Here is a 12,057-nt window from a genome sequence, read left to right as displayed (position 1 = left end):
GCAGGAAGTCAGCTGGGGTCATAGGATCCCAGCAAGATAAGCATCCAGTTTCATCTTGAAGGTGTTCAATGAAGGCGCTTGAACCACCTCCGGTGGCAGGCTGTTCCAGACCTTGGGGGCTCGGACAGTAAAGAAGTTCTTCCTTATGTCCAGCCTGAAACGATCTTGAAGTAGTTTGTGACCGTTCGACCTCGTCATCCCTTGGGGCGCTCTGGTGAACAAACGTTCCCCCAGATGCTGGTGGTCACCCCTGATAAACTTATAGGTGGCCATCAGATCACCCCTGAGCCTGCGCTTTTTCAGGCTAAAGAGCCCCAGGGCTCTTAGCCTGTCATCGTAGGGTCTGCTTCCAACTGATGAGTTGTAGCACCCTGAGATGCCACCAGATGCTTTGAAGGGTACCACGAGGTATGAGGACATAAGCAAGGAGTGAAGAGATAAGCAGCACAGGCTCAAGCTTGCCCCTGCCTGGCTGATCCCCCACTGCCACCTCCCACCCCCCTGTAAAGAGGCAAATACTGCAATACATAAATTAGTTTTTGAACGTCGATGTCACTCAATTCACAAAAGTTATGGAGGGGTTCCTTGAGTCCAAAAAAGGCTGAGAACCACCATGAGAGGAGAATTCAGCCAATCAGAATATAACTAAAAACATTTGAGGTTTAAGTTGCATTTGGTTCTGGCAGTCTACAAACTCTGTGAAGAGCTGCATATTTTTTGTTTGATGCTTCTGCCAGTCCTAGAAGTAGGGCCAGCTTACTATCAACACCAATGTTTTCTCTTTGCTTAGCTCAGGCTTCCACTTATTTATAAATGCATGTTTTTTGCTACATTTCTATTGGAAAAAAATAATATCTAAAATACAGGGAAAATATTTAAAAATTTTTGAGCACCCCAGAACTTTAAAATATATTCCAAATGTATAAATATAAAAATGTCATTGAGATTCCCACATCTAATCACAATAATGAGGAACCTGCACTCTAGTGTGACATTCATCTTTTTAAAAATGGATTTACAGTTTTTTGGGGGTGTTTTGCTTACGATTCCTCAGAGACAAGTTGCTCTTGCATCATTGCTATTAACTCTTCCTACATTTTCTTGATGACTGCCTGATGCTTATGAAATAATGAATAATAGTTACCCTGTTTTTTCTAGTCCCCCCCCGATGTGATTTATGGAGTTGGATTCAAATGCAATGTTTTTCTTACAAATGTGATAATTTTGGTAACTTTAATCTTAATAGATCTAATGATATTTATAATATTCTACACAGTAACAACATTAAACAAAAATGTTAGGTGTCATTCTTGACAATGAGGCACTGTGTTTAACCAGTCCTTTCAGATTCAGATGTAGAATGGTCAGCAGACAGTTTTGCAGAAGGGAAACAGAATTATACTGAACTCGAAAAAGGAACCACTTGCTTGCCAGCCACATACACTTCAGAAATATTCCGATCATCACCTGAAACAATACAGTCAAAAGAGGTTTTTATATTGATCTACACATTTTATGCAGTTAGTACTTGTATTAGTAAGTGAATGTCTTTTAGGTGATGCTACTGTGCAATAGCTTAATAATACAGCACAATAGCGTATTAGCACTGTCCGTGTTGTGACACGCTACTACGTAGTATTTTCCAACTACTGCACAGTCAGCTTCTCACGTAGATGCACCCCTTGTGAATGTTACTATACTCAACACCCTTTGTGGGAATGATAATTTGAAAGACTGCAGTGCATAGCCTTTCTGCACAATGAAATAACTATGATGTGGTCCTCCTTTAGGGAGGAATTGCCAAGCAAACTTTGCTCTTTAGTTGAGTACTAGTACCTTAAGCCTCAAGAGGATAAAACCAATCAGGGTTTTCTTGTAAGAATAAAGGCAGCTCTACATACAGTTTTTACAATGATTAATTAATCTGCTTCTATTATGCATTTCATCAAATTGATGCAAAAACATAGGAGGATGTCTATATGGCACAATGCCATTAGAGATAACAAACCTAGCTTTAAATGCTACCAGTGTATCCTGAGCACAGCTACATGCTAATATGGGCAAACTATTTCTGGTCATCAAGATACAGTATTTAGAACTAGTTAACCCACTTCAGTCTCTACACAATACTACATTGTGCCAAGTGGACGTACCATGTATGTAGGAAAGTACACCTAGGTCCATGCAAAGACTATATAATATTTTCATAGACAGTGGTTTCCTGCCTTTTTATGGAAAACAGGGGCACAATAGTTACCATTCATGGAAGATCATTGCCAGGGTTTAGTTTTGTGTAGACTGGAAAAATCATTTGTATTTTAAAATATATTGATATTACCTCATTGTTAAACATCATGCAGTATAGGTCCCTGCCACATGTTACATATATTACAAAATCAACTGGTTAATTGCACAATAAATTTAGCCCAGCCACACATGCAAAGTAATTATCATGTTATAAAAATATCCGTCCAGCTATAAAAAGAGCTAACACACTATAAAGTTACTGCTTGACAATATGTAACATCTCTATAGATGGTTTCTATCCAGCTGTAATTTGAACATGTGGCAGAGTCCATAGATAAAGACAATTAGGCTTACACAGCTAGTAGTCAAATAGATTAACCTGCCCAGCTGATCACTGTAAACTGATCACAGTAAACTGTGTAATTCTTTTTAATTATAGAGCAAAAGGAAAAAATGCACTTAATTCATAATTATGTAAATAAATCATTGTAGGCACGTCTACATGAGATGCTAACTGCACAGTAGCCTAATAACAATGCACAGTAGTGCATAACAGTGCTAATACGCTTCTGCACAGTATTATTTGGCTACTATGCAGTAGCATCACTAAAAAGGTGTCCACTGGCACTACTGCAGTAATATCAGTTTTGCACAGTGATTTAGTACTTGATTATACAAGTACTAAATTTAATGCACAGAAACTATAGCACATTAATGAACGTGTAGATGCACCTTATGATTTTACAAAGGGAAAGTGATCCATCTTTTTATCATGTTAGAAAATTATCTAGCTCAGTATGAGATGAAAGGAGAATTTTCTGTATAATAAGAACTGGTACATACCTAGATACAGGAACTTCTGGAAGCTATCCTGAAAATAAGGTGGGGAAAACAAATTTCAAAAATCAGATTCTACCCTCATAACAATCCAAAATTTAAAGTAGTTTTTTAAAACAAATCACATTATATTGATATTTATTTTATTCTTAAGTATAAAGTTAAACTTCTATATTTGCAAATTTCTTCTTTTTTTAAAAAAGAGATTGTGTCTTAGAAGTTGCCTTGTCCTCAGTGCTTTCTTTCCTGTTCTGGAGCTGAGTTTGCCAACCAAAGCCAACCTAAGAACACAACAGTATTTTTCCAGTGTAGATATACCATCATAGGCCACTAGTTCTCAGGGGTTATTGGGGTAAACTAATATCACCACAGCTGTTAGCTACAATATAGATACTAAGGTTACTTAAAGACATTTAGGGTGGGTGTTTAGATTGGATTAAAAATGGCTTCTCAATCTAAAGTAAGTCAAGATGAAACGGGGCTAGCAGGCAGGGGCTTGAGGGGCCAAGCAATGTCTGTGGGAGGGCTGCAGGGCTGCTTGGGGAGATTGAGAGTGACTAGTGGGAAGCTTGGGAGGATTGAGTTCCACAGGGGGCTTGGTTGGGTCCCAAGGGTTTGGCAGGATCAGGGAGGCAAGCAAGATCTGCGGGGGAGGGCTAGGGAAATTGGGGGGGTCAGTGGGATTGTAATGGCTCTCTGATCCTGCCAACTGCCCCCCACCCCCCAAGCCTCTCCTCAGTGCTGCTGAACTGCCCCTAATCCCTAAACTGCTCCCAGGGCCCTTTTATGAGTTTTCACAAGTTCCAGGAGCCTAATTGAAATAAGTTGGGGTGGGGGGAGTGGTGGCTCTGCAAAGATGGGGGGATTGGCAGGATGAGGGATCTCCCTACCCCCAGGACCTATATGTAGTCTCCCGTCCCCCCACCCTCAAATGAAGAACCGCCCCCAGCAAACCAACCCCACTCCCCCCTGCCCCTCCCCCTCCCCTGACTTATTTCCATCAGCTCCAAGCACTGGTAAACACCAGTAAAACTGGCACCAGGAACAGCTTGAGGGCTTGCAGGGTTTGACAGGCTCAGGGAAAGGTGGGTGCTGGCTAATCAACTGGGGGATTGTCCATCTAGAGGTGTGTGTGTAGGGGGAGGGGATCAGGTGGCTAGACACTGCTTGGTGCTGGGATGGGGAGAGGTACTAGCAAAAGCATGACTGCAGGGCTGGGGCCAGCAGCTGGGCTTTTCCAGCCATGGGGCCACACTGGGAACTGTACAGAAGTTCAGTTAGATCAGTCTCACTAGGCCCAATCTAAGTTAGACTACCACCAAGGTACAGTTAACTTAGATCAAGTCCACTGTTTTTAGGCTAATCTAACCTTCCTGAACTTCTGTGCAGTTTGCACTTATATCTACCTAACTAGGGATATAAATATAAGGTCTGAATCTTGGTGAACTAAGTTAGATCAGGTATCCATTTTTAACATGATCTAACCTCCCCAAACATTTGTATTTTTCCTGAGCAATGAGTCTGACATATTGTAGGGTACAGGACATCTGCTTGTTACAAAAATACTCCCAATGGACTGGGGCCACTTCAGGCCCTGAAGGCTGCAGTACCCCTAGCCACTTCATAAATATGTAGCACTAACTTTCTGGGTCACTCCACAAACTTAATGGGTTGATTACCTCAAAAGTATCAGCAGCAAACAAATCAAAGGGGCTGTCTGACGCCTTGGAGTTGACCAGCAGTGCATCAAATTCTTTTCCGACCTCAAAGTTTCCGATTATATTATCTAGTCCTAGAGCTGTGAAACATAACCAGTTAATCAAGGAATCTCTAATTTTCTATAAATGCACAATCCCTAATGCCAAGTTATTTTAATCCACATTTTATTCAAAGCCTCATCTGAAAAGCTTTCACCTGATTGTCTTGAGTGTCATTAAAGAGGAGCTGAGGGTGCTGAATATTTTCGATAACAGCTCTTTTATTTTTAAGAGTAAAGGGCTAAATGGATGCTGCCAGGATCTGACTTTGTGGTGCAAGTAATTCAGCTCATTCAACCCTGAAGCTTAGAACGTTATGACTTCAATCCAATAATGTGCAGTGACTGCACAGAGCTCCATTGTTTTTAAGATCTTGCCCATGCTGGTCCATTTGGAGGATTTGGTGTCTAAGCCACCCTAACTAGACAACTATAGGGCAGATTTCTGCAAATGTGAATCTAGAGGTGAACTAAATAAACCATACTTCAGTGAGGGCCTGATCTGTCTAGGGCAGTGGTGCTCAACCGGTGGGCTGGATGGGCAGTGGCCAAGCCGTCTGGACTGGATCCGGATGATGGTCCCGAACCACATGGGAAAGTTATGTCAGGGTCCCACCAAGCCATGAAGAGGGGGGCAGGGAGCATCCCAGCTCCAACCTGGCCCCACAAAGAGGAGGGAGGGAGAGTGGCCCAGCCCCATGGAGGGTAAAGGACTTGACCTGGCCCTTTGAAGGGGGAGGGCGGGGCTTAAGCGAGCCTCAACCAGGCCCCATGGAGGGAAGGAGGCATGGTCTAGTCGCATCCAGCCCAGGGGAGGAACATGTCCCAGCCTCATCCAGCCACAGGATTGGGGGTGGGGGTGTGACCTGGCACTAACTTGCTGCATGGGATGTGGGGTTTGGAAATTCAGCAGTGGGGGAGGGTGGCCATGTTTATTGCCACCACTCCCCTGCTGTCACATTTCCCGATCCATTGGGAGCCTCGCAGGACACATTTGGCCCATAGGCCAAAGGCTGAGGACCTCTGGTCTAGGGAAATCAAAGGACAGACTCCGACTGATTTCAATGAGCATTGGTGGATTTGTTTTCATGTAATGTTGCTTTACTAAGCCACCTAAGTGGTCAGCTCTTGAAATTATGGGTATATATGTAGTTTCTAATTACATTGGACGTGATTGCTGAATGCTTTGGGATCTTTGGATGGAAGTATTGTTGATCCCAAATTCAGTGTTGACTAGTGCAAGATATAACCGAGGACTAGAACTGGGCTTCAGATTTTCAAGTTTCCTAACAGCTCAGACATAGCCCAAAATTCTGCTGTGTAGTTATCAAGCATGGGGCCAGTTTTTATTTTACTGGTTCATATGGAGACTGGAGTAGATGACCCTTACAGCCCTAGTTTCCTATGATCCTGTGGTCTTCAGCTGATGAAGCATCCTGTTAGTTCATTTTACAGGAAAGTCCCACGTGAAGGAGTTAGTATGAAGCCCTACTGCAAACATGTCTTGAGTTTTCATCTGTAGGATATCTACAGAATAGTTCCTTGTGGTGGGACAGGAAAGCAGAGGGGCCAAAAACACATCCCTAAGGCTTGTTTTATTGGATAGTGGGATCTACTTTTTTTCCTTTTATTATTTTCCACCTCACAGCTCACAGTACTATTAAATTATAACCTCTGGGTCTGGTTTTTAGAGATGTCAAACAACCACTGTTGAAGTCGGTAGTATTTGCAGGTGTTCAGCATCTCTAAAATTAAGCATTTGTGTCATTCTATTCTCTTTTTTAAATAATTAAACTGGTATGATGTATCTGTAAGATAAAATAAGCTTCACTAGGAATTCCACTGGTATTGCCCAGAGCAAAATATCAGCACAGAATCTCTTCTTTAGTTTGAAAGGTTCAAGGCTGGCAACTGAAATTACAGTTGGTATAGAAATTTGCTTGGTATTGCAGCAAGGTTTAACAAAAATAAGAATGGTGAAATAATAGCTTTGTCAAATTGGTTGTGGATGCAATTAAATACCAACTTCACCTGAAAGGGTCTGTTGTGATTTTTCTCTAGTGTGCCTATTGCAATTTCTGAGTTAAACACAAGGGGGTGTTAAAGGATCAGAAGTCTTAGCAGTCAAATCGCATAGCAAAGCAGTAAATATCAAGAAGAAATCTTCCCAATCCAGACTTTCCCAAGTCACATTGGTCTAAGGTGGGTGGTTGAACAAAACAATAATACAATTTAGCATTTAATAGTAACTTACAATTTTAGAAAGAAAGAAAGAAAGGTGATTCAATACATCTACAATCATTTTTAAATGGATATGTAAAATAAACCTACCATCAGCAGCATAACTGAACAATTCTGCTGGCAGTGGTCAGGAAAGCAGTGGTGGTGGCTGCTATTTTTGCACCCCAGTGAAGTCAGCACCTGGGGCTAGTGCCCAGTTGCCACCCCCACTTTTTTTATGCTACTGCCCACCATATTTTTGTAACCTAAAAACCCAAGTTCAATGCAGACTACCACAGTATATAGGTGAGGGCTAAAACTGGGCTTCAGGGGCACTTTTACATGTGCTCCAGGGAGGAGGGCAGTCAGCACTTTAATTAGAGCAGGTCTGAGAGCTGCTCTAATTAAAGTACCACCACATCTCTTGTATCAGTGTCAGCCTTGGTCTGTAACATCTCAAATGAGTACCTTAGCCACTAGTCAGCCAGTAGGCATGTCTACATGAGACTTTTACTATGGAGCTAATTACCTCTGCAGCAAATATCTCAATGTCTATACTATTAGGCCACGGTAAACTAATAAATGCTGCCATAGGATAATACTTGTAAACACAGGTGCTACCCTACAGCAGCATTTTTAGTGCACTGCAACACAGGTGTAGATGCTGATGGGAATGCCTGGAGCATGAAGGTGCTTCAGTGCAGGAGCTGAACCTTTTTATGGAACCTAGCACAATCTATTTGTCAACTTGTTTTACATTAACTGGTATTTTCTAACCAAAAAATATACCTGACTACCTCTTCTGCTATATCTGCTGCCAATTAAATCATGACATCTACCCATGCTTAGATTTGCTTTCTACTAAACAGTGCAAGTTCTATTGTAACATTATGCTTGATGATTTTTTTTCTTTTTAAAAGCAGTAATCATGTATATCAACCATAACAAACTATCTTAGTGAACCAGATTACTAGATGCATTGGCTATAACTGCTATAGTCTGACAGTGCTGCTGAACTTTAAACAACAATATTGTGTCTGTTGTTTAGATTTTATTCACACTTATTTCTGGCTCAGAGGTGATTTGCAATATGTCATGTTTTAATAAAATAATAGGCTGTCTCGCAGTGGCTCAAAAAAGAAGGAATAAAGCACGTATGTGAAGTGGATATGAAACATAATTTATAATAGTTGCATCATGCTTTTTGAAGTATTGGCTGCTGAATTATCTTGCAGTTGCAACATACAGAAATCCATCATCTCTCCATGACAGAAAACTCAGGATTTCTTTAGAGAAAATGTAAAGCCTTGAAAATGCAATGAGACTTAATTATCCAAACTGGCAATGTCATTATGAATGTTTTTCAGGTATCATATCTGGTATCTTTATGAACCACCCTCTAGTGTTGGGTTTATTCCAGTACAGAATATCTTATTTTTCTCTGCTTTTTTTCTTCCCAGAAAAAAATATATATTAAAAAAAAAATTATAGAGCCTGAAGGAGCTCCCAAAGTAAAAATAAGATTTTGTTAAAGAATTTTATCTTGGTCCCAGATATTCTGGAGTGGGTTGATAGGGCTACATTTTGAGGACAACAAAAACACTGTAAAATAGCTGTAATCAGAACACAATATACGTAATCTACAGAGAATAAAATGTCTCCTTACCTTGGCTTCCTCCAAGAGTTGCTAGTCGGAAAACTTCTTTAATTGTTAGGCCTTCCTCATTGATTTTATTTATTTTAAGGCCATTAGACATAATCATTGTTTTCCTTATAGCATCCAGCATGGAAGCTGAATACCCACCAGCAACATCTACAATAGATCAAAATCATAAAGCTCAGATTTTTGGATATAGTGTTAAGTTTAAAATGTATGAACTGCAATACAATGTTAGATAATGGCAGGTGATATAGAAAAAAAAATCACTGTTATGCTCTACTTCTACTGAACAATTCCTAAACAAGATTGATATGACAGCTGCATGAACAGCTGTATGAGTGATACAGATAATACAGAAAATCATAATTCCAGATCACATGCTCATTACTTTTGATCAGAGGAACATATTATCTCCATTCATTTTCACAACATTTTAAATGTTTTGATCAGTTCAAGATCTAAGGCAATGGGAAACTAGATCCACTAGTTAACTTGTACGCAAGTTAAAAACTTTAATATAAACATATGTCAATTTATTTGCAGGATAAAATAGCTCTAAAACAAATAGTCCTATAGGAAATTACTAACCTGTGCCCAAGCCCAGTTTCACTTTGTGTTTCAGAACTTTTTGCACATTTAAATTGCCACTACACAACCTGGATTGGAAAGAAACAGGTCTTATATCACATGCACAACAAAAAGTGTAAAGGCTCATTTCTGTAGTCCTTGCTCAAACAAGATGTTACTGGGGGTTTACTTGGGCTGTGTATACTTGTTCAAGTGATCTGGTAGAAAACACTTACCTAGAGACCCCAGAAAAGATATTCAAATGCCAAGCCCCTGAGGAGCAGAGAGTTCACAGTGCTGATGCTGCACAGCCACAGAGCCCTTTTGTATGCATCTCGGTGTGCTCTGCAGGCTCCCTCAATCCATCTGGTGACAGATGGCAGCAGTGCACAGGGCAGCCCTGACTGGCTGGCCCAGACTGCTCAAACTGCACATTTTGGGGACTGTGAAGGGTGTTCTGCTCTCTGCTCTGCTGGAACAATAGAGGCCATCCCAAGCAACACCCTGTCTCCCTGGGAAGAGGGAGGAGAACCAGGATCAAAGCACCCTGGGTGGCTGAAGAATTGTCCCGCAGCTTCTCAGAAGGAAGAGTGTACAGACATTTTTTTTTTCCAGGAGAAACTCTCCTGGGAGTGTGTTAACCCTGGATGTTCCCAGGGTTTTTTTTTTCTCCCAAGTAGACATTTTTGTTCTAGGGAAAAAAAAATCCTGAGCATCTGCACACTTGCAGTTTCTAGTGGGAGAGCAGCAACTCTCCCAGTAGAAACTGAGGGCATTTATACATGTGCTCCGGGGTGGAGGATGCGTGCTTTGCATTTGACGAGCTTTAGTTAAAGCACCCCTGTTGAAATATGGGGACGCTGAATACACATGATGCGGAGGTTGCTCACGCTAATTAGCATGCTCCAGCAGACTCGTAGCAGACTCAATTCATCGAATCTGCTCCATCATGTGTATAGGTACCCTGAATGTCTGTACATGTTCTTGAGCAATAACAGAAGAGTATGCCACTAAGACAGTTTCATGGCAATGTGTCTCTATACAAAGTATTTTCCAAAATGTGACCAGTGATGCCTTATCCAGTAGAGAGAAACCACGCATATTTATAAAGCTGAATAATGCATCTTTCAAATGATACGGATCAATTAAACAAACTCACTAGAAGATCTCTGTAGTCTCATGTTCATAACCAAAAATTAGATCTTTAGTATATTCAGAATGGGCCAAAACCAAAAGCAGAAGTGAGCTAGTCTAAATAACACATTCATTTTTAATGTGGAGGTGTAACTTAATGCCACAAATCTGTTAAACTGTACTAGATCACCAGAAGGCAAGAAGATGAATCTGTTAAAAGGCAGTCTCTTGTTCTGGAGGCTGATGGGTCACCAGGAAAGGGAGGTTCCACAGTGAGTAGAAGAGAGTGAGAAATGAGTGAAGCAGTCCAGCTGTTCCTGAGACATGTCATACCTAATATATCACCAAGGATTGCTTCAGCAGTAACAACAAACTCTTTGAAGACTTCATGAAGGGACATTGCTCCATCATACAAGAGAAAGGAGCAGTAGGAGAAACTGATAATAAGAAGCTGTGAGTTAGAGCAGGGAGGGGAAAAGTTCACTGATTACTTTTTACCCTACATTTTCTCCAAACTTTCATAAGAAAATCCTATGAACTTGGATTTCTTTAGTGCCCAATTTTGAAATTTTTATAACCCTCTGAGTCTGGAGTAGCTCCACTAAAATCACTAAGAGCTGTTGTGTCATTTAAAATCTTCACCGGGCAGAAATGAAATGTAAACAGCAATCTCACTCTCACAGTTCACATTATTTTGAAGTCCCCAAAACAGGATTACCATGTGGCAGCAGGTAGGATTGAAAGCTCCGTTTGAACCACAGCTTTTTGTTAACTGTTTTCTACTTACAAAAAATTGGAGTTGGGGCAATGGGCAATTGAAGCTCCTCGAAGATTAAAAATGTCCAGCTCTTCTTCTGAGAGATAACAGCCGTGGGCCATCACTGTCTAGGGAAATAATACCACAATATTTCTTCAACACAGAGTTTATTTTGCTGCCTTTAGAAATTGTTGTTTTACTTGCATCATCCAAAAGGTTCCCTCCCACTGTCAGAGATGAAAGAGCAGGATGATTAACAATATTATCCAGGGGTACTTGACCTCTGGCCCATGGGCCAAATGCAGCCCATGGCAACGTGGCAACTGGCCCACGGGACTTCCCACAGGTCAGGAAATTTTGTGACAGAAGAGCAGTGGCAATACCTCTACATTTCCCTGCTTCCAAATCCCCTGTCACTGCAGGACCAGGTCAGAACCAGGCCAAACTCTCTCCCCCAGCTCTGCTGAAGCCAGGCCAAGCCCCCAATTCCCCCCACCCTGCAAGGCAGGGGGGTATATCAGATGCAGGAAGGGACATGTTTGTAAAATTCAGCCCCATATAGATTCTGTGCTGCTTTCCAGGAGAAACTTGTCCTTTATGTGGGGCAGATCCAGGGAGGTACAGTGGCATGGTCTTTGGTTGTATGCCATACATGCAGAGAAAATTAGAAATCATCTACTTCACCTACTCTACTCCAAAAGAGACCAACTCAGGAAGGAAATCGTCATACACTACAACAACTTAAAAGATAGAAATCCATGCATGTTCCCTGACAATATACAGTGGATACAAAGAGACTACGAAAAACTTTCTACAGCATTCATCCTACATAAAAAGAAGAAATGGAACAAATTACTCCAAGAACAAGCTCCCCAGCCA

At 41.2% G+C, this 12,057-nt stretch overlaps 1 protein-coding gene across 4 annotated transcripts in view; it reads right to left on the bottom strand.

Moving 5' to 3' along the window:
• Nucleotides 1-230: 230 nt before the first annotated feature.
• Nucleotides 231-12,057, bottom strand: part of GDA (guanine deaminase) — a 72,099-nt gene continuing 60,272 nt past the window's right edge. For all 4 annotated transcript variants that reach the window (XM_014520066.2, XM_025204455.1, XM_025204457.1 and 1 more), the window contains 6 exons: nt 11,209-11,306; nt 9,309-9,376; nt 8,727-8,873; nt 4,764-4,882; nt 3,091-3,118; nt 231-1,467 (listed from right to left, as the gene is read on the bottom strand). In XM_014520066.2, coding sequence (XP_014375552.1) covers nt 1,397-1,467; nt 3,091-3,118; nt 4,764-4,882; nt 8,727-8,873; nt 9,309-9,376; nt 11,209-11,306 — 531 coding nt within the window. In that variant the 3' untranslated portion in view covers nt 231-1,396. The remainder of the gene's footprint in view (nt 1,468-3,090; nt 3,119-4,763; nt 4,883-8,726; nt 8,874-9,308; nt 9,377-11,208; nt 11,307-12,057) is intronic.

The sequence above is a fragment of the Alligator sinensis genome, unplaced genomic scaffold (assembly GCF_000455745.1).
Source record: "Alligator sinensis unplaced genomic scaffold, ASM45574v1 scaffold308_2, whole genome shotgun sequence".
NCBI lineage: Eukaryota > Metazoa > Chordata > Crocodylia > Alligatoridae > Alligator > Alligator sinensis.
Note: the sequence above shows the minus strand (reverse complement) of the source record. Positions and strands in the feature narration are given on the sequence as shown.